Source organism: Thalassophryne amazonica, chromosome 13, assembly GCF_902500255.1.
Source record: "Thalassophryne amazonica chromosome 13, fThaAma1.1, whole genome shotgun sequence".
NCBI classification, from domain to species: domain Eukaryota; kingdom Metazoa; phylum Chordata; class Actinopteri; order Batrachoidiformes; family Batrachoididae; genus Thalassophryne; species Thalassophryne amazonica.
The window spans coordinates 30,634,131-30,661,934 of NC_047115.1; the positions used below are offsets into that span (position 1 = coordinate 30,634,131).

Sequence of the window (27,804 nt, forward strand, 5' to 3'; positions counted from 1 at the left end):
CAAAATTTACTTGTCTCGTGTCTTTGAGGTGTAGATTAGCTGTTATACTCCTTTTCCTAATCTTTTGACCATTACTAATTTTGTTGACCAGAGAACTTATTTCAGAGGAGATGTGGAAAGGAGCAGCTACTTTCTGCGTAACCAGCACAGAGACAATGCTGCATTCATGTTGGCAGCAGAAAAATAGTGATATCAGTGTTTATATGAGAATAACTGTGATCTGCAGAGCAGATGGTAGATTACAGCAGAACACACAGCAACTTTGCAGTATTCATTAGATGGAGAGTAGTTGTTCTTTATTGACAGAGGCAACAGCGTTTTCACATTTCATATTCTCTTTTAAAATAGGAAAAACTGCTCTAATTACTGTCAAAAAATAAAATCTTTTTTTTTTTTTTCGAAGCTTCATTTTACTGTTTCTCTGTAATGTCACACGTCAATCCTGCTGGTCTGACAGAAGACCAGTAAATCTCTCACTGTCCACCAGACATGAAAAATAGATGTTCACCTCTGGTAGGAAGCATAAAAAAACTTGATTTGAAAAAGACGTGGAGATATTTTATGGAATCAGCGTCTGCAAAAAACATCTACATCGTTATTCTCCAGGTGATTCTTCATCTTGAATTAGGCACGGAAAGCTACACCCAGAGCACCTGAAATGAAATGGAATTCTTTTAGCAGGCTATAATTATGAAGTAGAGTATAAATCATAATTATGTGTTTTGCTTCAGGAAACTGCAGTGTCCTGTATTTGCTAGGAAAGCTACAAATAATTAAAAAAAAAACTCAGCAAAACTCTTGTAAAAACAAAAAAAAAAAAAAAAAACAATTTTGTTCTTAGTCTTTGGTGAAAGCCTAGGCATGTTCCCTTTAAAATATCATGGCTGAATGAATACACAGATAGATAAATGCCTGTCAACTTCACTTTGTTAACACAATAACTCAAAAATAATAAATGCTGTCATTTTGTAAGATGCCAAATTAAAAGGGCACATAATGAGGATAAGCTGACTAAACTTTAGTCTGCTTTCAATCAATACGAACAGAAAATTTGCTTGTATCTGTCCAACATCTCCTAGGTTTGTTGCAGGGAATATTTTTCTCATCTTATGCATGATGAAAATTAGGAGCAGGTGTTTTGAAGTTAAATGGAGCATGAAATAAGCTCATTTATCAGGTCGTTCATGTCCTAAATAATGTTTGTTGGTGCAGTAATAACAATTAAGTATCAATTAATTAAGAGTTTACTTTGTTTATTCACCATTTATTCATAGTGATCACTATATTTATAAATTGTTAAATAGTGTATAAATTAATGCCTTAGTTAACATGAATACCCTTAGCAAAAGATTGCTAAATTAAGTCTTAATTCACTGTTAATAATGCTTATTACTGTGTTCATTAATATGTCTGTATTGTGAAGTGTTACCAAACATTTTCTTAATTAAAGAAGATTTGATTTTCACAATGTTCCAATTTTGTTTTTTTGTTTTTTTTTTTGAAAAAGGGCAGTCGTCTTATAATCAGGGTAAGTCTTATCATCAGTACAATGCAATATATCAATTTTAATCTTACTTCTAGAAGTGAAAATATTCATGGCATTTCTTTTTTAACTACCCACCTAATGCTTTTTACTGACAAGTGGAAAAATTTGAAAATTGTGGGTTTATGACAGCATCTATTATCACAGTGTGTTCGGTGCCGCCGTCTCACAACAAGGAGTAACAGAGGATTCTAATGTCCTCTAATAGAAAAAACACCTAGTTTACAAGATGTTTCAGCAATTTTCCAGATGTTTCCTATGTTGGCCAATATGTGAATGCAATGTGCATCACATCAGTATCTGTGGCTGTAAAATAGATCTGTTTATATGGCAGCTGTTGACTTACAGTAAATGAGCTTCATGAAAAAACATCCCTTTTTGATATGTCATTACATTCTTTACTGTTTTGTACCACCTCAATGAACTACTTAGAACTTTGTTCTTCTGCTCTGCATCTGAATCATCGGGACATTGCAGGCATGTGCACCAGCCAACTTTCGCCTCCCATTTCTAACCATGAATGGATGAACACTCCTTCAAAAATAATTTGCATATACAAACTCTGTGTCTGGCATTTGTTTCCTCACATAAGTCACAGAGAATAATGCAGCAATGGAAAAAAGGTCAGAAGAAACACAGTTTTGCTGAATGTGGAATTGAGACTAATTAGAGAGATCAAAAAAAAAAGAAAATGTGCTTCAATACTTCACTTGTGAGGGGTCTTGTTTCTGGAATCACATGCAAGAAACATCAGACAGGGGTGTAACAATTCACCAGTATGAATCAGAAATCAGTTTAAATGTAAATGATTTAAATGAAAATGATGTAAATGAAAGTTAATCATCTCAAGATATATGCCCAAGTAATATCTCCACCAGGTTTGGCCAATATCCAGATTATCTATTTTAGGTATCTTGTCAACACACACACACACACACACACACACACACACACACACACACACACACACACACACACACACACACACACACACACACACACACACACACACACACACACACACACACACACACACAGAGAGAGAGGACAGATTAAGATACCCTGCGTTACCGCTTCACCGGCTCTCAGGGTAAACATTTCGGAGTTCAAACCCCTTCTTCTAATACTGCCCTTTCTGCATCTGTGTGTTGTGCTGCCCCCAGTGGTGAACAAAAAGTGAGCAGAGGCAAAGTGTAGCACTGAAGCAAAAACCAGAAGAAGATGCCTGGTCTGTTACGAAATCTGTATTTGAACTAAACAATGTCACTTTTGGCATATTCTAAGATATAATGGGAAATAAATATTGACATTAAACAAAGAATTGTCTCATATTGCATCATTCCATACAACAACGTGTCGTTCCTGAATCACACTGCAGTCCATGTATCTAGATATGTATCAGGTCTTTTGTAATAAAGGTCAGATACACACCCTTACCATCAAATGGCAGGAAAAACTACTAGACTTGTGCACAGCATGTCGCTGCAACTACGTATAGCACCCACAATAAAAAAAAAAAACCTTACACATACATAATAATAAGAGGGCTGATAATATTTCGTATGCACTCGATTACTTTTCACAAATTGCATTGTATGTAAGTTGTACATATTGGTGTGTGTGCATGACAATAAATAATATTTTAACAATAGGAAATGCAAGCTGTGTGACACTGGCTGCTTTGTTAGACAAATTCTTGTTTGCCTTATTTTGAGTTGACTTCTTGAGAAAAATGAGTGGAGGTATGGGTGAGGAACATTCCCACTGCATGTTGTTCCTTTCTAACTTTTAGTTCATGTGAGGGAAAGCGTGGTTTTGTGTGGACATAAAGTATGTACTTTTTGCTTCTCTCTGGGTCACCGCAGTAGATCCTACATGGAACTATACGTTGATTTTGGCACAGGTTTTATGCTGGATATCCTTCCTGACACAACTCTACAGTACAAGAAGAATGGGCACAAGTGGTTTTAAACTGGCAACCTTCTGGTCTAGAAACAAGTGCACAAACTGCTTGGCCACCACACCACACGTATTTTTGTCTCAGTCGTTTGATCAGGTTCTCGACAACTAATACCATGACATAAGTTAAACTTGTCTATAGAAAGTAGCCAACTACTTGCTGCAGTGAGGTGATACGTGAGAATCCCTTTGGCCAGTACCAGTTACAGCTGGGATCCTCATCATGTTAGTCCCCTGATGGTGAGGAAGATTATCTTTCGATTGATTCCCAGACAGGATTGTGGACGCGAAGAAAATCTACATCCACAGGCCATCTTGAAACACCTGTGCATGGGTTTGTTTAACGTGGGAATGTCATTGCGCGGCAACAAGCACACGGTCCTTGACCAATCCTTAGCCAGACGACTGGGGTCTGACAACGTGCTGCAGTCTTCAGCTGCCTTCACAGATTTGGATTACATCTCATCACCTCCTCTGCCTGATCCGCAGTTGAGAACGTCGTTTCACCAGAACCCTGTTAGCCATCTCATGTTCAAGGTTCCTGTTGGGCTTTCATGGTTACCATAGGAGCCACAGGTGACACAAGGTCCCCAACATATTTTACCCCAGTAGGCAATCTCCTACTTGATCTGTTACCCAGGTGTCACAGTGCAAATGTGGTGTTGGATTTTGACAGGGGATCATCATACCTGCATGCTGGATCATGCTGAAAGAAACACGCCGCATGGCCAACATGCCGTTGCTGATGTTCCCTTACATTGCAAGTGGTACGTCTCATCTGACACTCTCTCAGTAATTGTTCATTTGACACACAGTCATTCCAGCTGTACCCAAGGATCCTCTGAAGAGTCTGAGCACCAAAGACCTCCAATCAGGAACCGAAAGACCACTCTCAGACAAAGGTATCAGCATTACCAAACACTGCTGTCCAGTGACCTCATAAGCTTTAGCCAAACACCCTCTGATCTCAAAGGTTGATGTCCCAGACACTTAAATGTGACGCTGAAATAAATTATATGTCTGAAACCTCCACCATAAACAGTTTCATTTTCGATGGGTGAGTTCAAGGAATCATTAAACATCTGGCTTTTAGTCTTGAACTAGGATAATTACAAACCCAGACACTCCAACTCATTACTTAGCTTCTCAAGTGCTGCACTCAGGGTACCAATTGATTCCACAAAGGTCACAGCATCATCTGCAACGTCAACCTTTCCTCACCAACACCTACATCACTGGAACCCATGACCTTACACAACACTCATCATAAAAGTGTTGTTATACAGGACTAAAAAAATAAGACTACAAGAATACAAGAATGTTGTTCAATCCAATGGAAAGTTGTAGGCTAATTCAGTGTTGATAGAAGTATGGAGTCTTCATGTCTTCAGCTGATGGTCCAGAGGAGCTGCAAGCTTGTGACCACAGGATCTTCAGTTCGATTCCGAGTCAGGGAAAGCAATCTGTAAAGTGACTGAGCGAGGTTGTTAATTCACTACAAAGGTCTTTGAACATCTGCATTGGATGGAAACATTCTGTAAACAATGCATTTTCCATTTCCATTACCCTTGTTCCAGCTCATGGTTTGTACCTTTTCTTCAAATCAATATTCTTTTGGAATAATCAGCATTTTTGGTCACAGGGATCAATACCTCAGATGACCATGAAGTGCCCTCTCTGCTGGAGCAGTTGTTAGTTTTTTGCACATGGGCTCTGTGCACACTCAACTTTCTTCCACCTTGCACGTTAGGTGAAAATGGAAAACTCCAACTTGTCAAAGTGAAGCGTGTGACTGGCTGTCCCTGTCAACTATGACGGACTGACAACCTGCAGGCTGGTTTAGTGCCACACAAATGTTGGGAAAGGCAACAGTCCTCCAAAACATCTCATTAGGGTTAAGGACAAAATTAATGAAATCTTGTGGATCCAGATGAAGTTTTGGAATTCTTTTGTCACAACTGTCTGCTAATTAATCAAACTAACAGACATAATAACACAATTATCAAGCGGGCATGTTTATTTCTAATTAGCGTGTTTGTTTATCACCACTGGAGCACCAAAGACATCTGTTACAAAATACAGTTTGCTTGACCCACTTTGAAACGATCACAATGAAACAGTCTTAATTAGAAATTATACCACATGTGCACATTTGACACGAGACTGAACCACAAGCAGCGACACCTTTCACAGCCACCAGGTGAAACTGACAAACAAAATACATGTAACTTCAAAAATCTACATATTTGCTAAGAGAAACCAAAAGAGAGTGAAGAGGTGTCTGTTTCAACAGTATCAGGTCAAATCCTTGTTCAAGTTTTACTATATAAACTCTATTACATAAGCACAATATAACAGTTTATATCTCCAATTTAGTACATTTCTGTGCAGAATCTCTCTCTCTCACGCGCGCGCCTTACTTGATCACTTCCCTCACTCAAATTTGTTTTGCAGCTAAATTCATACAAAAACCTTTCCGCAGGATTGTGTGGATGTATGAACATGTTGTTGATTTACAGTGTAAAAGTCTGAGACAATCTGAAAGCAAAGGTTCACTTCTCTGATTTTGAATATTTGTGTGTGGAAAGGGGGCAGCACAGTGGCTCAGTGGTTAGCACTGTTGCCTCACAGCAAGAAGATCATGGGATCAATTTCCTCCTGTGGCCTTTCTGTGTGGAGTTTTGCATGTTTTCCCCATGTTTGTGTGGGTTCCCTCCGGGTGTTCCGGCTTCCATCCCCATACAAAGACACGCAGGTTTGGTGGATTGGAAACTTTAAATTGTCCATAGGTGTGATTGTGGGTGTGAATGTGTTTGTGTGTCTATATATGACCCTGCGACAGACTGGCGTCCTGTCAAAGGTGGACTCCGCCTCACACCCTTTGACTGCTGGGATAGGCTCCAACTCCCCGCTCCCTGCCGTAACCCTTAATTGGAGTAAGCAGTTGAAGACCTGGCCACTCTCACCGACATACCACACCTGCTCCTAATCCATCATCAAACCGGCATCTAGGAATAATCCAGCAGGTTGTAGGAATGTCTATGGGATATTACACAGGAAAACAAAGTTGTTGGTTTTTCTGGTGCATTTTAAGCACTTTATTCACATTATCTGCCTTTTTATTTCAGTAACATACAACATGAACAGAATTTTATTGAGTTTGAATTACTATGTTAATAAATTGGTGGGGATAGATCTATCTATCTGTGAATTATTATTTATTTATCAATATTAATCAGTTTTGTTTATTCATTTTGTTAATTTTTGCTATTAATTATTCATTGTAATTTTATATTCATGAATCATTTTTATTTTTTCTGCATTAATATATGTATGTCTCCATCCTTCTACACTGAAAAAAGTGAAACATCAGTGCACTTCATTCAAAGTACTTATTTACATTGGTCTCATGGAAAATTGTTGTTTCCAGTTTAAATCTGCTGGAATCACTTTACCAAATCATAAATACACATTGTGAAAAACTAAAAAAAAAAAATTGCTGTAACAAATTACATACATTTTTTAAGTTGATCCAAAATCTAATTTTTTTCAGTGTATCTATGAATTTTTATTACTGTTTACAAACTATTATTTGTTAGTAAATAAATATCATTGTATTATATATCTAGTATTAATTTTGATTTCTTAATGATTCATTATTTATTCGTCATCTATCATTTATTGTCTGTCTATCCAGTCACAACATTTTTCATCTCCATGTCCAGGCCCAGTGGTGAGCATCTGCCATTCACCTATCCCATACTGCAAGGTTTTCCCCAAATGCAAGCTGAAAAACTACACTCGTATTACTTCATCGACTAAGCCGAGCTTATAGTTAATGCTCTCTGTCATCCCAAAGGCCACGGAAGACAGAGGTATGAGGAGTATGTGGTGTATCAAAGCCACACATAGCGGAGCCAGACGTGTGTAATTGCATTACAGAGTGCTGAAGAATGAAATGAAGAAGAAATTGGCAAAGAGCAAAAGACTAACTGTGGTAATTATGTGTAGCTTACTGCAGGAAAAACTCCACACGTGTGTGTAAGAACAACTGCAGCTCATTTATTTTTAAAATAAATCTAATTTTAAATGTTAAAGCACCCATTCCTGGAATCAATGCTGTTACATGGACTCAGTATTGATTTTTCTGTTTCTACCTTTGGCATATTGTTATATTCACAAATACTGCTGAGCATTTGAGATGATACTGTGGGAGTAATATAGGCATGCATAGATTTTAAATGTGCATCTTATGTAAAGTGTTTCTGCTCAGACTGAATAGCAAACAGTATGTTAGGTGGAAAAACTGACACGAACAAACATGACAGGACGCGCCTCTGACTCCTTTCTCTGCTTTGTGTTAGTTTAATGTTGGGGTGGATTTATAGAGGCGTGATGTGACAAATTAAATGACACCGGGACATGTCTGGAATGAGAAATGTTGCAGGAAACCCATCGCTCCCTTTCAGCCGCTCGACCATAAACAAGTAATGGTTGTATCAGTTTACTGTTAAATTTTATGCTCGCGAGAGAGGAGCCGGAGGATAAAAAAACGTTTTGTCGTTTGACATCTCGGTTGGTTGTGTGGGCTAACTTTAGATTTTCCTCGCGGACTCAAGGAAAAGTCAATAGCAGTTAAAACCTTTGCAACTTCTCTGAGTTTCTCTAAATGAGCATTTGAGAACTTGGCCAAAGGTGACGCCGTATCTGTGCCCTCTTACTTTTTGGGTGTATTGGCAGACGATTGCTTACCGCCATCACTGTCTTTGCTCACAAACTGTGCTTTTCCTCCCCCCGCCACTCTCTGCCTTGCTCAGTTTCTGTCTCTCCTTCTAGTTAACCCCCCCACTCCTTCCTCACTGTTACTCTTCCTTCTCCTCTTCACTTCTCTACCATCTCTGAGCTGTCTGAAGTGTGAGACGGCTCTATATCCAGCCCGGAAATGTCTCAGAAAAACTGCCTCAAGTTCGATTAGAACTATTTATGAAACCTCTACGGTGCCCAGGACGGAGCGATGTGAGAAATGATTGTGGTTTCAATCTATCAATGCCATCGTGTGCACACGTCTGGTATGAAGACGTATTGTAGATCTATACACGCTCATGCTTGAAAAATTAGAAAAATGAAAACTCCGTGAGGCTATGCCAAATACGTTGCAGCGAAGATATGCAAGAGAGGACAAATGAAAGGGAAGACATTTCAAATACAGCACCAAATACCCAAACTCAGGCTGCTGTATCTTCACTGGCCCAGTGCACCTCACTCAGCGCACGGAAATAACACAATCCTGCAAACGCTGCACTCTGAAGTGGCAATATTTCACTCACTGAAACCTTTTGTTTAAAGATGACAAACTGTGTCCATGGTATAAAATTTTGAATTATATATGTTTATATGTATACACGGCACATCCAGTTATTATTTCAGCTGTGATATTACCATTATATTACAATTATTTTTGTTCTTAATGGGCAAAGTAAAAATGCAGTTGGACACCACTGACCTCTACCAAGACTGACTGTAAGAGTGAAAAAAACCAGAGCATATTGTTACAGTCAGGTCCATAGGTAATTGGTCTATTACAAAATTGCCTCTGTACGCCACCAGAGTGGAGTTTAAAATGAAACAATTAACATGTGTGAGTAGTGTAGATTTTGAGTTTTAATTCAAGGGGTTTAATCAAAGTGTCACCTTAATCATTTGGGAATTACAGGTATTTTTATACACAGTCAAACTGTTTTCAAAATGCGGAAGTAATTGGACAAACCAAATATAAGAATTAGTGTTAACACCTATAATGACTTCCACAAACAGCTTTCTTTAGACAAGTAAGAAGATGGATACATGAGCAGATTATCAAGTCACTGACTATGTCTTGGACTTCATTTACATTAATCATTAATAAATGCAAACAGTATGGTACTGCATAGTAAATCAGCCTTGAGGGGGAAGAAGTAGACTAGTGAGAGAAGCCACCAAGACACCCAGACAGCTCTGAAATTGTGCATAGTGCAACTTTTGCCTGATACAGGTCGAGTTCAGGAGTGTGATGGACAGGTTAGTGGAGTGGTGTGGACTCAACCACCTGCAGCTCAATGTATCTAAGATGAAGAAGCTGGTGGTGGATTTCAGAAGATGGAAGATCCATTCAAACCCAGTTACCATCAATGGAATTGAGGTGGACATTGTGGACTACTGCAAGTACCTGGGTGTCCACATTGACAACAAACTGGACTGGACTGTAAAGACAGATGCTGTGCATAAGAAAGGTCAGAGCTGACTGTACTTCCTCAGAAGGTTCAGATCTTTCAATGTGTGCAGAAATATGTGGGAGATGTTTTGCCACTTTGTGGTCTCCAGCGTCATCTTCTATGCTGCAGTGTGCTGAGGCAGAAGGCTGAAGACAGCTGACACAGACTCAATAAGCTCATTGGGAGAGCTGGCTCTGTCCTGGGAGTTGAGCAATAGTCTGTGGTGGAGGTGTCAGAGAGGAGGATGTTGAGGAAACTGCTTAGCATCGAGGACAGCACCTCCCACCCCCTGCATGCCACACTGATGTCCTGTTAGTGCACCTTCAGCCATAGACTGAGACCACCGAGGTGCACCACAGAACACGACAGGAGGTCTTTCCTACCTGTGGCAGTCTGACTGTATAATTCCTCTCCCTTCTGCAGGATGAATACACAATTAACAGAGTTATTGAGCTACTAAGAGTTATGTGCAATATTGTCAAACATCTTGGCCAAATGTCTAAAAAACATTGTTTACTGTCACTGTTTACAGTCACTGTTTCAGTACTCTGACAAAATAATTTCCTTCGGGATGAATAAAATTGATCTTATTCTTGTTCTTACGTGCAGGCTGCAACATCCAGTGTTGAAAAATTAAGCCAATGCAGAAGTGTCAAATCTTGATGTGTCAGTTCCATGAATGACAACTTATGGTGGGCTCCAAAAGCAAGTCACTCCACGTGGAACCCCATGTTAAAGTACCCAGGTTTACAGCAGAAACAAATACATTTGCAGCCTGGTGGAAAGAAAAAAAGGAAAAGTGTTCCTGTTCATGACAAATGTACTGGGTGATTTTTTTTTAAAAAAATGTATCATTTCCATTTAAATTATTTTACATACAAGAGTTGATACTAGTAAATAATATACAAAAACAAATATTTAGCAACATGGTTGCTTTGTGTGATGGGTCCAGTTATTAGCAAGGGCTGCTATGTGCTGTGGTCTGGACCATGTTTGTCCTCTCTTGGCATGTTATTACAAAAATGTGATAATTTAACTTACTGTGCCGCTACTTATACTAACAGGTTATTGAAGAAGTCTGTGCTCCAGTATTTCCATTGAGTGAAATTTTAAAATTATTTAATTTGCATGTTAGCCATGCTAGCACAAATTAGCAGGTATTGATAGCTTGATGATGTAAACTACACTGATATTGCCACAGTTATAGAGGCAGCATGCCAGACATTTTTTCATACCAGCAAGCTTGAGGAAATTCCCTGCTAGTCATACACCCGACCTAAAGTTAGCCTGTTAGCCTTAGCTAGATTGGTATCAACAAGCTAGGTGGGTGTGTTCACACTTTTCTTAAAAAGAAGATGTAAAATTTCACCTATAGCATGCCAGAAGGTACATGGGAGCCTCAACCACCTATACCCACTCTCACACCTCCGAGCCACAGTTGCTTCAGAATGTACAGAATGAAATGGGTTATCCCTTTGTTCATGCTCAGCTTTTCCACCAAGTCTTCTGCCTGAAAATCTGCCTGATAGTTTTGGCATCATCTGGTGACATCAGAGAAACAAACCAACAAACAGCAATGAAATCTTTGTGTTGGTTGGTGGAGCAAATAACACACACCTGGCCATGAACTAGCACAGCTGCCAATTATTCAGTTAGGTTTGGTGTCTCAAAATGGGGAATGCACACACGTATGTACACATGCACATGCGCGCACACACACAGGCACATACACACACCCTCAAAGGCTCATCTTAATTGCTTGCTGTCAAATATAGGTGGACCACCAAACTGAAATCCGTTATATGTATAAAATGAATAAAATCTGTTATGTATGAAATGGATATGTATAAAATGGACAATATCCGTTATATGTATAAAACTGACAAAATTTGTTACATGTATGTAACGCATAAGTTACAGTCAGGACGTGCCAAATGATCTACAGGGAATCCCCAATTTCCTTGATTAAATATCTGATCTTGAATTGGGGCCTGCCTCATTTAATGAATGGGTCAAATCTGCATCTAAAAAAAAAAAATAATCGCCAGGCATTATGTGCATTAACAAGATTACATTTGGTCAAGTCACTCTTTATCTAAGTCAACTGCGGAGTGGTACCTTAAAATCCTAAAGCCTGATTTATACATCTGCAACTCTGTCACCCGTGGCCATGCAATGATTTCAACATGTGCGTTACCCTTTTAAAGTTCTTCTTCACATCTTTATGCTATTTACCACAGGAACAGTGTTTTTCTGGATTAATTTGACCCTCAACAACCGCCATTCCTTATAGAATCATCAACCTCCAAACCAAAGATATGGTACATATACAATTTCCTCCATGAATTGCAGGTCATTTGAGTGCTTTTTTCTGACTCCGTTTTGTAAAGTTGGTCATATTTGTGGACTTTCCCGCCAAGTGTATTTGATCCATGATCGAAATGTAATCAGCTTGCACACTGCAAAAATCTTTAAAATATGATGGGAGAGGAAGGAGTGAAAACGTAAAAGTGACAAATCACAGCCTTTTGCGGTCTCTGTCATTTAGCAGGTGTGCAGGTTTGCAGCCACACAGAGGGCTGTGATCTAAAGCGGTTTGGTTCATCACACCCATATGTGTGAAAGTTAATACCATATTTCAGTGCGGGCAACAAGCAGCATTTTGTTAATAATCACCAGCCTTGAATTGTGCCCTGCCTCATTTAGGTCCCGTGCCTGAGCATAGTTTGGAAAAATAAATGGCAGGTCTTTTACTCGAGGAAATATGGTACACACTTTTCTCGAATCGGTGAGTGTCAGTACTGAATTTCATTTCATAGCTCTGTTATTGGACACATCCAGACTGCTCTGTCCCGTACATGCAAGGGGTTTTAAATGAAAATGCACTGCGATCGGATGGGACGTTTTGTCTGATGCACTGTAAAATATAATAAGTTGACTTTACTTAAAAAAAATATGCAAAGTCGTTGCCTTAAAAAAAATTCATTTATGTTAACTTAGATACATTTGATTTGATTAACTAATTTTTGTTAGTTCTCTGTACTCAAATAAACTTAAATAAATTATTATAGTAACTTATTTATTTTGATTGTGCAGTACTCAAATTAACTTAAATAAATTAGATTAAAGTAACTTATATATTTTGAGTTTGCAAAGCTCAAATAAACTTAAATAAATTAGATTACAGTAACTTATTTATTCTGAGTTTGCAGTACTCAAATCAACAGTGTTCAGAAAACATTTTATTTATTTATCTATTTAGTAAAAATGTATTATTCATGTATTGTGAAAGCTTAATTCTCTTTAGTTTTACTCATTCAGGTCAATTGTATCTTAATTTTCTTTACCAACAAGAATTCTACAATAGAAATGATGACAAATGCTATGTTATTAAAAAACACATTATCTAACTGTAATGAGCCCCAAAAACACAATTAATGGAAAACACTCAGTAACTTAGTGCCATTAACATTTATTTTAAATGCTCAACGGTGCATTTATGGCTCTGACAACGTGTTCCACTTTTGTGGAAAGAAAATTAACACAAATGAAGGAAAAAAAACTGTCCCTTCAGTAAATGCATCCTTCCCTCCACACCTACCATCTACCTTCCTTCTTCCTTCCATCACTTCCTTCCTACCATCCTACCTACCTTCCTTACTCTCTGCCTCTGCAAGCACCTACCTCTTTCTCTTCCTTCCTCTATCCATAACTACCTCTTTTCCTTCCTCTATCCGTAACTGCCTCTTTTCCTTCCTACCTCCCCACTTCTCTTCTTTTTGACTAAATGTCTTTCTATCTACCTGGAACTATAATCAACATGTTTTCATGCTGTAAAGTGCAGAGCAGTGATAAAATTAACATTAAATACATCACTGTCCTACAAACACTATCAAAGTGTTACATTAGAACAGATAGAACTATAATCAACATGTTTTCATGTTGTAAAAGTGCACAGCAGTGATAAAATTAACAAATACATCACTGTCCTACAAATACTTAACTGTCAATCAACAAATCACTCATCATCTTACAAACACTATCAAAGTGTTACATTAGAACATTACACATTTTGCCTGGAACATTTAACAAGTGACCATGTTTTTTTTTTTGTTTGTTTTGTTTTTCCACAGCAATACTCAGCAATTTCAACTGGCCTACACCATTAGTTTGTTCTGCAAAGTGATCAGTTTTGGAGGGAGGGTTTTGTTTCCCAATCCAAGCATGACTGCTTGAATGAATCTGAATGTGTTTTCCATGGATTTTGGGTAAGCTAAGTGAAGGGCATACATAAACCCAAACAGAAGGCAGACTGCCTGGGGAAAGTCTCTGACATTGTCCATGACAGTACCTCCCTCAAGTATGATGGCAGTGGAGATGGGCTGGAGATGCACTGCGTTTGGACCCTGCTGCTGAGCATCTTCCATCACAATCAGCACCCCAACTGTGACTGAGGCCAGTGCTTCTTTCGTTGTATCCTGCTAAAAAAGCTTAGAGGACTAGTTACTGAATCTGGTTCAACCCTAAATTCATTTAGGAGCGTTGACATGCTTCATTTAATTACATGATATATTGTTAAATAATTTTAGGTAGTATTTTTTTAGTAGAGTATTTTGATTTGATACTTTGGTAACTTGCGGACAGTGGTGGACAAAGTATTTCGATCCTTTACTTCAGTAGAAGTACTAATACCACATTGTGAAAATACTCCTCTACAGTACTGCACTCAAAACCTTATGAGAGTTCATGTATGCAAGTAATATCAGCCAAAATGTGAGCAAAAAGTAGAAGTACTCAAAGTGTAGTCAAATTGCCCTTCTGTGTGGAGTAGTGATAGTGCCAAATTACAAAAATGAATGTATAAAGAAAAAGCAAATAAAAGTGCAAATATAAGACAAATAAATAAAATAAAGTATAATGCTGCTTTATAAATCAATATTAATCAAAAATCAATCTAAGAAAGAAAATCAATCAATCAATCAATCAATTTTTTTATATAGAGCCAAATCACAACAAACAGTTGCCCCAAGGCGCTTTATATTGTAAGGCAAGGCCATACAATAATTATGTAAAACCCCAACGGTCAAAACGACCCCCTGTGAGCAAGCACTTGGCTACAGTGGGAAGGAAAAACTCCCTTTTAACAGGAAGAAACCTCCAGCAGAACCAGGCTCAGGGAGGGGCAGTCTTCTGCTGGGACTGGTTGGGGCTGAGGGAGAGAACCAGGAAAAAGACATGCTGTGGAGGGGAGCAGAGATCGATCACTAATGATTAAATGCAGAGTGGTGCATACAGAGCAAAAAGAGAAAGAAACAGTGCATCATGGGAACCCCCCAGCAGTCTACGTCTATAGCAGCATAACTAAGGGATGGTTCAGGGTCACCTGATCCAGCCCTAACTATAAGCTTTAGCAAAAAGGAAAGTTTTAAGCCTAATCTTAAAAGTAGAGAGGGTGTCTGTCTCCCTGATCTGAATTGGGAGCTGGTTCCACAGGAGAGGAGCCTGAAAGCTGAAGGCTCTGCCTCCCATTCTACTCTTACAAACCCTAGGAACTACAAGTAAGCCTGCAGTCTGAGAGCGAAGCGCTCTATTGGGGTGATATGGTACTACGAGGTCCCTAAGATAAGATGGGACCTGATTATTCAAAACCTTATAAGTAAGAAGAAGAATTTTAAATTCTATTCTAGAATTAACAGGAAGCCAATGAAGAGAGGCCAATATGGGTGAGATATGCTCTCTCCTTCTAGTCCCCGTCAGTACTCTAGCTGCAGCATTTTGAATTAACTGAAGGCTTTTTAGGGAACTTTTAGGACAACCTGATAATAATGAATTACAATAGTCCAGCCTAGAGGAAATAAATGCATGAATTAGTTTTTCAGCATCACTCTGAGACAAGACCTTTCTGATTTTAAAGATATTGCGTAAATGCAAAAAAGCAGTCCTACATATTTGTTTAATATGCGCTTTGAATGACATATCCTGATCAAAAATGACTCCAAGATTTCTCACAGTATTACTAGAGGTCAGGGTAATGCCATCCAGAGTAAGGATCTGGTTAGACACCATGTTTCTAAGATTTGTGGGGCCAAGTACAATAACTTCAGTTTTATCTGAGTTTAAAAGCAGGAAATTAGAGGTCATCCATGTCTTTATGTCTGTAAGACAATCCTGCAGTTTAGCTAATTGGTGTGTGTCCTCTGGCTTCATGGATAGATAAAGCTGGGTATCATCTGCGTAACAATGAAAATTTAAGCAATACCGTCTAATAATACTGCCTAAGGGAAGCATGTATAAAGTGAATAAAATTGGTCCTAGCACAGAACCTTGTGGAACTCCATAATTAACTTTAGTCTGTGAAGAAGATTCCCCATTTACATGAACAAATTGGAATCTATTAGACAAATATGATTCAAACCACCGCAGCGCAGTGCCTTTAATACCTATGGCATGCTCTAATCTCTGTAATAAAATTTTATGGTCAACAGTATCAAAAGCAGCACTGAGGTCTAACAGAACAAGCACAGAGATGAGTCCACTGTCCGAGGCCATAAGAAGATCATTTGTAACCTTCACTAATGCTGTTTCTGTACTATGATGAATTCTAAAACCTGACTGAAACTCTTCAAATAGACCATTCCTCTGCAGATGATCAGTTAGCTGTTTTACAACTACCCTTTCAAGAATTTTTGAGAGAAAAGGAAGGTTGGAGATTGGCCTATAATTAGCTAAGATAGCTGGGTCAAGTGATGGCTTTTTAAGTAATGGTTTAATTACTGCCACCTTAAAAGCCTGTGGTACATAGCCAACTAACAAAGATAGATTGATCATATTTAAGATCGAAGCATTAAATAATGGTAGGGCTTCCTTGAGCAGCCTGGTAGGAATGGGGTCTAATAAACATGTTGATGGTTTGGATGAAGTAACTAATGAAAATAACTCAGACAGAACAATCGGAGAGAAAGAGTCTAACCAAATACCGGCATCACTGAAAGCAGCCAAAGATAACGATACGTCTTTGGGATGGTTATGAGTAATTTTTTCTCTAATAGTTAAAATTTTATTAGCAAAGAAAGTCATGAAGTCATTACTAGTTAAAGTTAAAGGAATACTCGGCTCAATAGAGCTCTGACTCTTGGTCAGCCTGGCTACAGTGCTGAAAAGAAACCTGGGGTTGTTCTTATTTTCTTCAATTAGTGATGAGTAGAAAGATGTCCTAGCTTTACGGAGGGCTTTTTTATAGAGCAACAGACTCTTTTTCCAGGCTAAGTGAAGATCTTCTAAATTAGTGAGACGCCATTTCCTCTACAATTTACGGGTTATCTGCTTTAAGCTACGAGTTTGTGATTTATACCACGGAGTCAGACACTTCTGATTTAAAGCTCTCTTTTTCAGAGGAGCTACAGCATCCAAAGTTGTCTTCAATGAGGATGTAAAACTATTGACGAGATACTCTATCTCCCTTACAGAGTTTAGGTAGCTACTCTGCACTGTGTTGGTATATGGCATTAGAGAACATAAAGAAGGAATCATATCCTTAAACCTAGTTACAGCGCTTTCTGAAAGACTTCTAGTGTAATGAAACTTATTCCCCACTGCTGGGTAGTCCATCAGAGTAAATGTAAATGTTATTAAGAAATGATCAGACAGAAGGGAGTTTTCAGGGAATACCGTTAAGTCTTCTATTTCCATACCATAAGTCAGAACAAGATCTAAGATATGATTAAAGTGGTGGGTGGACTCATTTACTTTTTGAGCAAAGCCAATAGAGTCTAATAATAGATTAAATGCAGTGTTGAGGCTGTCATTCTCAGCATCTGTGTGGATGTTAAAATCGCCCACTATAATTATCTTATCTGAGCTAAGCACTAAGTCAGACAAAAGGTCTGAAAATTCACAGAGAAACTCACAGTAACGACCAGGTGGACGATAGATAATAACAAATAAAACTGGTTTTTGGGACTTCCAATTTGGATGGACAAGACTAAGAGACAAGCCTTCAAATGAATTAAAGCTCTGTCTGGGTTTTTGATTAATTAATAAGCTGGAATGGAAGATTGCTGCTAATCCTCCGCCCCGGCCCGTGCTACGAGCATTCTGACAGTGTGACTCGGGGGTGTTGACTCATTTAAACTAACATATTCATCCTGCTGTAACCAGGTTTCTGTTAGGCAGAATAAATCAATATGTTGATCAATTATTATATCATTTACCAACAGGGACTTAGAAGAGAGAGACCTAATGTTTAATAGACCACATTTAACTGTTTTAGTCTGTGGTGCAGTTGAAGGTGCTATATTATTTTTTCTTTTTGAATTTTTATGCTTAAATAGATTTTTGCTGGTTATTGGTAGTCTGGGAGCAGGCACCGTCTCTACGGGGATGGGGTAATGAGGGGATGGCAGGGGGAGAGAAGCTGCAGAGAGGTGTGTAAGACTACAACTCTGCTTCCTGGTCCCAACCCTGGATAGTCACGGTTTGGAGGATTTAAGAAAATTGGCCAGATTTCTAGAAATGAGAGCTGCTCCATCCAAAGTGGGATGGATGCCGTCTCTCCTAACAAGACCAGGTTTTCCCCAGAAGCTTTGCCAATTATCTATGAAGCCCACCTCATTTTTTGGACACCACTCAGACAGCCAGCAATTCAAGGAGAACATGTCACTCCCGGTCCGATTGGGGAGGGGCCCAGAGAAAACTACAGAGTCCGACATTGTTTTTGCAAAGTTACACACCGATTTAATGTTAATTTTAGTGACCTCCGATTGGCGTAACCGGGTGTCATTACTGCCGACGTGAATTACTATCTTACCAAATTTACGTTTAGCCTTAGCCAGCAGTTTCAAATTTCCTTCAATGTCGCCTACTCTGGCCCCCGGAAGACAATTGACTATGGTTGCTGGTGTCGCTAACTTCACATTTCTCAAAACAGAGTCGCCAATAACCAGAGTTTGATCCTCGGCGGGTGTGTCGTCGAGTGGGGAAAAACGGTTAGAGATGTGAACGGGTTGGCGGTGTACACGGGGCTTCTGTTTAGGGCTACGCTTCCTCCTCACAGTCACCCAGTCAGCCTGCTTTCCCGGCTGCTCGGGATCTGCCAGGGGGGAACTAACGGCGGCTAAGCTACCTTGGTCCGCACCGACTACAGGGGCCTGGCTAGCTGTAGAATTTTCCACGGTGCGGAGCCGAGTCTCCAATTCGCCCAGCCTGGCCTCCAAAGCTACGAATAAGCTACACTTATTACAAGTACCGTTACTGCTAAAGGAGGCCGAGGAATAACTAAACATTTCACACCCAGAGCAGAAAAGTGCGGGAGAGACAGGAGAAGCCGCCATGCTAAATCGGCTAAGAGCTAGTAGCTACGCTAAGCTAGCGGATTCCTAAAAACACGCAAAGTGAATAATGTGTAAATAATTTAGAGGTGATTCAGCAGAAGGAGTGCTTTAGTTAAGGCACGTAAAGATTACACTGGGAAACAAATCGTAATCTAGATAACTAGATCAATCTAACTGCGCAGATTAAACAGCTAACAGATACAGAAAAACACCGCTGTGCTCCGGAACAGGAAGTGATACAATACCGCAGTGAGAGCCAACCACCAGTAGAGATAAAGGATAATAAAATTTGAAAAAGAAATGTTCTTATAAATAAAATAAATAATGTGGCTATGTAAAGCAATATGAATCCAAAAAATAAATCCATTAAAGAAAAAGCTAATAAAGCTAAAAATATATAGACAAATAACTAAAATAATTAAGAAATGTGCTTTTATAAAGCACATTAATTTTATGTTATTAGTACATTGCCATTACTTTCTATTTATTTGTATTATTTATTTTTGCATTCTTTATTATACTTATATCAAATATCTATTGTAGTTTATACTAAAGATCTTAGAAACAGGATTTTGTATGTTTTTTTTTTATTGGAGTGTATTTATTGATAGGTCATGACTATAAAAACTGTAATAACTGTACTCTTGTCTTCTGTTGTGACGCCAAACTCTCCCTGGTGATCAAACACCTTTTCTTGTTTATATTGACCATATTTCAGTCAACTCCACGCCGTACTTAGCCGTCTGCAGAGACTTTAAATGGCAGGGAACCCGACATGTTTCTTCGTTATCGATTGGGATTCCTCCTGCGCACAATGAACTCCCCACTTCACATATATTTCTGTACATATTTTCTATGCTTTTAAAAGTGACATTGTCAGCGATAAAAAAAATGAAATAAAGAAAAAAAGAAAGAGAAAAACTAAGCATTTAAACCAACAATATGGTGTTTAATGTGCACAGTAAAAGCAACAATACAAAATAAAAAATAAATACTACTACTAACAATAATAATAAAAAACAAAAATAATATTATTAATAATCCATCCGTCCATCTATTTTCGTCCACTTATCCGGGGCCGGGTTGTGGGGGCAACAGCCGGAGCAGAGTAGCCCAGACCTCCCGATCTGCACACACCTCCCCCAGCTCCTCCGGGGGGACTCCAAGGCGTTCCCAAGCCAGCCGAGAGATGTAGTCCCTCCAGCGTGTCCTGGGCTTCCCTGGGGCCTCCCCCCGAGGGGACGTGCCCGGAACACCGCCCCAGGAAGGCGTCCAGGGGGCATCTGAAAAAGACGTCCGAGCCACCTCAGCTGGCTCCTTTCGATGTGGAGGAGCAGCGGCTCGACTCCGAGCTCCTCCCGTGTGACTGAGCTCCTCACCCTATCTCTAAGGGAGCGCCCTTAGAGATTATTAATAATAATAACAATGAATAATAAAAATAAATAATAAAACAGCCATGGCAATGTACTAATAATGTAAAATTAATGTGCTTTATAAAAGCACCTTTTTATTATTTTATATATTTGTCTTTTTCTACTTTTATTGGTCTTTTCTTTAATGGACTTATTTTCTTTATTAGTATTGCTTTATCTAACCACATTATTTTTTATTTTATTCATAAGCACTTTTCTTTTTCAAATTTTATCATCGTCTTTGTTCATAGATTTATTTTTTGATAAATTTGCTTTCTAAATCCATTATATTTTTTCATTTTTTCCATTCTTTACACTATTGGCTTTTTCTTTTATACATTTATTTTTGGAATTTGGCACTCTCACTACTCCATACTTCTGTATTACACTATTATATAAAATATTTATGGTGTGTATGCTGCTTGACTGCTGAAGATTTTAAAGTTGAGCTCATTTCAACAGACTTTATACATGGTTGGCAGACAATGTCTTTTCCAGCTCATCTAAGAGGATCTTTTAATTATGTAGGGGAAAATAATTATATTTTAACTATTTTACAATGCTATGATATATGCAATAATAATAATTTGACAATAAATTGATATAATTGAGATCAATGTTTCTTTTACTTACTAGGCAAGTCCTGTAGACTTCACTGGAGTCTTCACTGAGGAGAACTGGAAGGCCTTTGAGGACAACAGTCCGAAGTGCCGTCACATCAGGCGACTAAAAATACAAAGAACAGATATAAGTTAAGACCTTTGTAGCATTTTGAGAGTTTAGGAGAATAAGTGTTTTGTTCTGTATTTGCTCTAATAATACTGGCTTGTATTGGAGATAGGGCTTTAGGTTTTAAGTACCCAACAGAAAATGGTACAATTGGGTGGATTCATCAAATTCCTGAGACTCTCATCTTGTCCGAGCCTGACTCAAGACAAAAATGTTTTTCTTTTTATTTTCATTGTCAAATGATCAGATTACATTATTCACTCTATTGACATAGCAGGACATAGTCACTTATATAATATTTACTGGTTTGAGGAATATGAGTGAAAAGCAGGATTTTCAGGTGCATATGCGGTCACTATCTAATGTGCTATCAGCAGCAGCATTCAACAGCAACACAGCAGACAGGTAGACAGTGTGAATACCCAATGGTGACAACACTTGAGTGATACGCAAAGTGTGTGAAAGAGGCCTAAAGTTCATTGCAGCCACCCATCATGACGGAGTGTAAATTACTCAAAATTTGGAAAAAACACAACAGAATCCTTACCACCCAGTTGACGTGCTGCATCAAGTCTGTCAGTTTTTGTCCCATAGTTCCTTTTTTGGACTTGAAAAGATCGATGAAGCATGGCGTGTGCTTGTCAAGAGCTTCATAAAAGTCCCCTTCAAGATTCTTGCTGGCGATGCGATTAAACTCAGCAAAGACCTGAAAAACAGAGAGTGGAAGTAGGCAGAGGGAAAACAACATTAAAGGTACAGTGTGTAATATTTCTACACAAGTGTAAGATTTTGTACAGTTCTTGCAAAAAAAAAAAAAAAAAAAAAAAAAAAACGATCTAATTATTGATTAAAATTAATAAAATCATACCCAATCTTTGAAATAAAACCTTCATTGCCATTACTTTTACCCATAAAAAAAACAATATAAACATACATGGTGGTGGAGCGACCACAGGGCGCAGACATTACCAGTGCCGCCATCTTGGTGAGGGGTATAGTGCACAACTAGGTTATATTAATCATAACTTCCCGATTTTTTTTTTTTTAAACCAGATTTCCTCACGGTTTGCTTTGTTACAAAATCACAACTTTAAACACCTGTGGCACCTTTAGCCAGCACCACATGAACTGCGGTCCGGTGGCTCGGCTTGATTGACTCCTCTCCAATATGGCGGCGACGCCGGCACGCTGGCAAGCACCTAATGCTATCCCTCCATTGAATCAAGTGAAATGCTGCCACCTAAGGGGAGAATTTTACACCTTTAAGCTGACCACCATTTAATTGATTGACATATTGATGTTTGAAGCTAGGGTGAATTAGAGTTGCTTGATCATGGCAAAAATCATAATTAGAAACATCATGCATATATTGAACTTTTTAAAGCTCAACTTTTGAACAGTGGATTTCCTTGACTTAAAAAACCCCCAACTTAAAAAAAAATGTTCAAAAAATAAATTGTACTGTTCATAGTTTTTTCTTGTATCATTTTCTCTCATAAATCTTTGAAACGTCTAACTAATAACATATTAGTTTCTTGAATATATTAAATCAACTGGAGAAAAAATAAATATTAAATTAAATATTCAGACTATTTCTTGTATTTTTTCAGTTTTATTTTCCTAGTTTTCAAAAAAAAAAAAAAAAAAGTCTAGTTTTCGAAAACAAACAAGTCACCTACCTGTCTCTCCATGAAAAGTGCTGGCCATCGTTCCATCATGCTCTGCACAGTTGGCTCTTGTACCACTATCTCCCTTCTGCGCAGTGAGAATGTTTCGTCCATCAGTTTTGAGACAAGAGTGGCATCGGGGTGTCTTTTCTTCATTTCCTCTTTGATGACCTTCCTGGCATTTTCAAGGCTGTTTTCATCATGTCTATCAGGTAAGTTAGGCAAATAATTGGCTTCACCTCTTTTCGGCCGCTTGATATTCTTGCTGGATGATTGTCCCTCTGGGTTGCGTTTACTTCGTTTACCCCCATTGATCATTACATCATCACATCCTGCGTTACGCAGTTTTGTACGATAGTTGGCCATCTTGAATTTTAGGCTGTTCTTCCAGCTGTACCATCCTGGCTGGGGACCAGGTTCAGTGAGGCTGGGGTGCTTGCTAACCAGTGATTTTGCAACACTGCTGAAGTCATCATCATCAGGGTAGGCCTTGAAACTGTACATTGTTTCAGCAAGCTTCTCAAGTATGTCATGTTTCATGTCTCGTGATGGAGTGAATGGGACACGATCTCTTATGAACAAGAGATCTGCCTGTCTCAGTCTGTATGCTACATCCACTGAGAAATTAGGTATGTCGAAGAACTCGGGCCACTGTTTTCTTAGTGAGGATGTTGACCCAGCAGGTGACAAGATCTCAGTATCCACTGTGCTGCAGTCTGACTCCTCGGTGGGTGAAGACTGGGATGTCAACTCAAGAGTCACAAGTGGGATTAATTTCAGAGTAGCTCTTTCAGGCAAATCTGCTATTTGAGTCAAATTGCAGAGCGCATTACTGAAGTCTGGATCTTCGTATTGTAATCTGAAGTCATCCTGCAATGACAGCTTATCCCTCAGCTGTGTCTTTAGTTCCTCAATAGAATCGGGTCTCTCATTTAAGATTATCTTCTGTATGTCGTCATCATTTATGATAACCCGCAGCATCAATCTTTGCTCCATTTCTATATGAATTCCAGTAAATAAAAAAAGAGAGAAATTCATCTCAGACAGGCAACATTTAGGTGTTGAATCCACTCAGCACAATATGTATCGTTTGAGTGAAACAAGCTGTTTGCCATGAACTCTGTAAAGTGACAGAGGAAAAACATCGTTCATTTCAGACAACTGGGTGACTGAGAAGGTGGCAAAATGGCCACTACAGAGTTCATATGCTCTAAGATGCTCATCATACCATGAGGTCATCAGTCTGCAGACAAATGCTACGTCTGTGTTGTTTACGACAATCTTTGTGATTTGTCTGAAATCTGGGATCCCTGAGCATGATCCCACAGAAATTACCATATCAGCACTGTACCTAATGCCATCAATGCAGACAGAGGATGCTACAAGTACTGTGTTCAGTGGGTTGGTCCTTTGACTGAGCCAGTTCTGCACATTTTCTGGAAATGATGAAACCATCACAGACTTCAATTTGTGAATTTCAGTGGGAGGCTTGAAAAAGGATGAAGCAGATAAATGGAAGGCCATCATTTTCTGATGTTTGTTTGCTAAAGTGAGGGGTATGTTTTTAAAGTTGTGAGAGTGATGCACAGCTTTTTTAAAGAACTTGTGTTTCCCTTCAAAACGCATCGTCCAAACATCAGATAAAGGACCAAAGGTTTGAATTAGCTGAGGGTAGTGCTCAATGTAATGGTGCTTTGGTCGTAGCTTTTCACCTGGGAAAACGTTCTGAAACAAATCTCTATGCTCAGAGATTTTGCTATCAAGAAAGCACAAGGATTCCTCTGTAAAGCTTGTGGACACTGTCAATTCCACCACTTCCTTTAAGGTCATTAAAACCTCCCAGGTTTCATTGCCCTTCGGAATGTGTTGACCAATCAGAAATGGCAGAAGTCGGAGAAGAGTCCAATTTTCGTGACCGTTTCCGCCAATTGTGGACTTTGAGGAGAATGTCTTTGGAATCACCTGTGGTTGGTTTGTTCTGTCAGAAAATGTGTATGGGAACTGTTTTATAGCATCATTCAGAGCCTTAAGGGAGATTATTCCCTGTGATATCAGAGCCTTTAAGCACAAAGCCAGTTCTAATGGAACAACCCCCTCTAGAAGATCGTGCAAAAGGTCTGGAGGGAAACCATCAACAACATGAAAATGTTGCAAGCTTTCACTAAACAGACAGCTTCGTTTCACACCATATTCTTGAGCCTTGGTTGAATCCTGTGACACCTCTTGCACGTTTGTCATGGTTTTCTCTTGTTCTTTGTTGAAAATAGCCTGTCCGTACTTCCTTGTGCTGAATTTCCTCCCGCTTTGCCATACAGAACCGACACACTTGGCTAACTGTGAAGCTTTCAAAGAACCCTCCCAAAGAATGGGCAGCCAGATTGTCTGCGGCAATAAATAACACCATGCCCTTAACAGTGGCTCCCAAATGTTCAACATATATGCCTTGCTGCTCAAGAAAAACAAGGTCCTGAATAAGAGGGCAAAGAATTTCACCATAACCATGGTCTTTGATGCTGCTGGCCTTGAAAAGCAGAGCAAGTTGAATGGAATGAAGACAGGAGCGATATTTAGGGTGTAAATTGCCAAGTACCCAGTAGACGGCAGTAAGCTTGTGCTTTTTCTGGAGGTTCCTAAGGGGTTGGCCACCTCGAAGTCATCAATATACAGGTAAAGAGCAATCCTGAATTCTTCCTCATTCAAGAAAGCATTTTCTTTGAAGCGGGAACCATCTCTGTAAGATTTGTATTCTTCTGACAAAGCTGCCTCATGTGACATGGCTTTTTCCAAAATGTCTCTATTGCTCAGCAATGTTTGCAGCATTTTTAGTATAGGGATATACACAAATGTCTGCTTGTCATTTCTTAGGACAAACTCAACTGGCATAACCAAAGAGAATTCCCTCGAAATGTATGATGTTCGCTTGTTAGCGGATGACAATGATCCGTCATCAGAAGTTAATTTGAGGAATACATTATTCTCAGTGACCACTTGAGCTATTTCATTCACTAAAGCATCATCAACATCTGCACAATGTGTGTGTAGAATTCTTCAAATAGAAGAATGTAGCAATGGCTCTGATAATAAGTAAATCTGGTTGATCTGCTCTATGACTTCTTGCTGGGCAGTTTCAGAAATGTTAAGAATTGATGACATTTTCAGGAAAAGAGCAGCTACATTGTGTTCCAACTGAATCTGTAAGTCCTCCACATCTTTTAGCTCAGCAACTTCCCAGTCACTGTCATCGTCTCCAGGGTCACTCTCTTCCAGCTGAACACTTACATTAGTTGGAAGTTCTTCAACTACATTTTGTGAAACAATTTCAGGGTTGAATGCCATCTCATTGTGCGCCTGATGCTCTTTGCTTCTGTGTGCGTTGAAAGTAGAATAAACATTGCTCTGAAAGTGACATTCTTTATATGGACAAGCAACCATTTGTCTAAGCTTAAGGTGTCGACGCAAATGGGCAAAAAAGTCTTCTTCTGTGCAAAGCTCAACAAAGTTGCACAACTGACAGTGAAATGCAGTTTCCCTGACTTTGCCTGAATCTTTCTGAGAGTGCCATGTTGATAGGTGTACTTGGAGTGCATTAAAAGATTTAAATGTGCACAAGCAGTCCTTATGCAGGCATGGGAGTGGAGATGTCCTTGTGTGGAATCCATGTTTTAAACGGTAATGCTTAAGCAAGTAGCCCCTCTTTTTAGCAACAAATGTGCAGTACTTACAGGTCCACTGCATCGGAGAACACTGTTCTGCGTGACCCGAAAAGATAAGAAGATTTCAGTATTAAGCACTTGTGAGAAATAAACAAACAATACAAAATAAAAGAAAAAAAAAAACAAAAAAAACAAATAATAATAATAAAAAACAAAACAAAACAGGAATTTAGGAAAAAAAAGATTTAAAATGAACTTGAAAGGTTCGATTACCTGGTTAATATTGACTTTAAGTGACACTGCAAAGGTAATGTCAAAATAAATAAGTACACTTCTTGTTTCAGGTACGTAGTTTTACTGACTATTGATTGATATTGTTATTTCACTCATGTAAATGAAGCTTAAAACAGTTAAAAATACAAATAAGTGAAAATCAGAAAAAAAACAAGGCAGTAGCTGAATCAGCGATCCTCTCACGTTTGAAGTTTCTCAGTTTACATGAGCGAAAAGGAGTATGAAGAAGTATAAACTTGTCTAATCCTAACCCCTTAAATTTTGCTTTACCTTAAGAAACACAATCATACCCAAACTTTCATATCAACACGGAATATATATTTGACACATTTTTACTTGATTTACACACTGTCAACTGAAAACAGCTGAGACCCACTTTGGGCCTCGACCCACAGGTTGAGAACCACTGCACAGGTAGACTGAATTGAGAGCTTGATCCTTAACAGATTGCTCTTATATCATGGGAGAATAAGTGATGCTAGAAACCTCAGGATGAATTAGACATTTAGAAAAAGTAAAAACAGGAGCTGTACTGCTCAGGAAAGCTGAGTTTTCATTAATGGCGAAGCCGAACTCCGGAGGCCTCCGGCCTACTTGAACCCCCGGCAATAACACGAACTAAAGTGAAACCACAACATGAAAACTCGACGGTTAACAAAGTATTAAACTATTTACTTACCAATTCAATGCAAATACTCCTCTGGCATATCTAACGCAAACTAAGAGGAGCTCTGGTTCACCGCCGTCTTTACCGCATGCTCGTGGCTGAGAGGAACGCGTGAAGTAGATGGTGCAGATCTGCGCAAAGTGCGCATGCCTGAAAGAACGCCCAAAGGACCCTGGGACAATAAATTAATCTATCTCATTTAACTGATGTGGTATAACTTAAGCATGTTCCCCAACCCCAAATTTCTACTTAATTATTTAATATTAGTGTTCACAACAGGTTGATGATTTCTAAGTTTGG

The 27,804-nt window shown here is 38.9% G+C and overlaps 1 protein-coding gene across 10 annotated transcripts; it reads right to left on the reverse strand.

Annotated features, from left to right (window-relative positions):
- Positions 1–340: 340 nt before the first annotated feature.
- Positions 341–27,589, reverse strand: LOC117523746. 10 transcript variants are annotated; one of them, XR_004564601.1, is made up of 7 exons: positions 27,517–27,589; positions 21,771–23,888; positions 21,128–21,220; positions 14,105–14,231; positions 11,123–11,294; positions 10,357–10,528; positions 10,111–10,170 (listed from the first exon to the last, which is right to left on the reverse strand). XR_004564601.1 is itself a non-coding variant. In XM_034185358.1 (5 exons), the coding sequence occupies exons 2-5, from the start codon at positions 21,969–21,971 to the stop codon at positions 625–627; spliced, it is 453 nt and encodes a 150-aa protein (XP_034041249.1). In that variant the 5' UTR covers positions 21,972–23,888; positions 27,517–27,589; the 3' UTR covers positions 341–624. The 10 variants fall into 8 exon arrangements, 3 of the variants coding, with proteins under 3 accessions (XP_034041249.1, XP_034041248.1, XP_034041247.1); XR_004564599.1 differs by having other exon boundaries at positions 14,105–14,234; XR_004564600.1 differs by having other exon boundaries at positions 14,105–14,243.
- Positions 27,590–27,804: the final 215 nt, after the last annotated feature.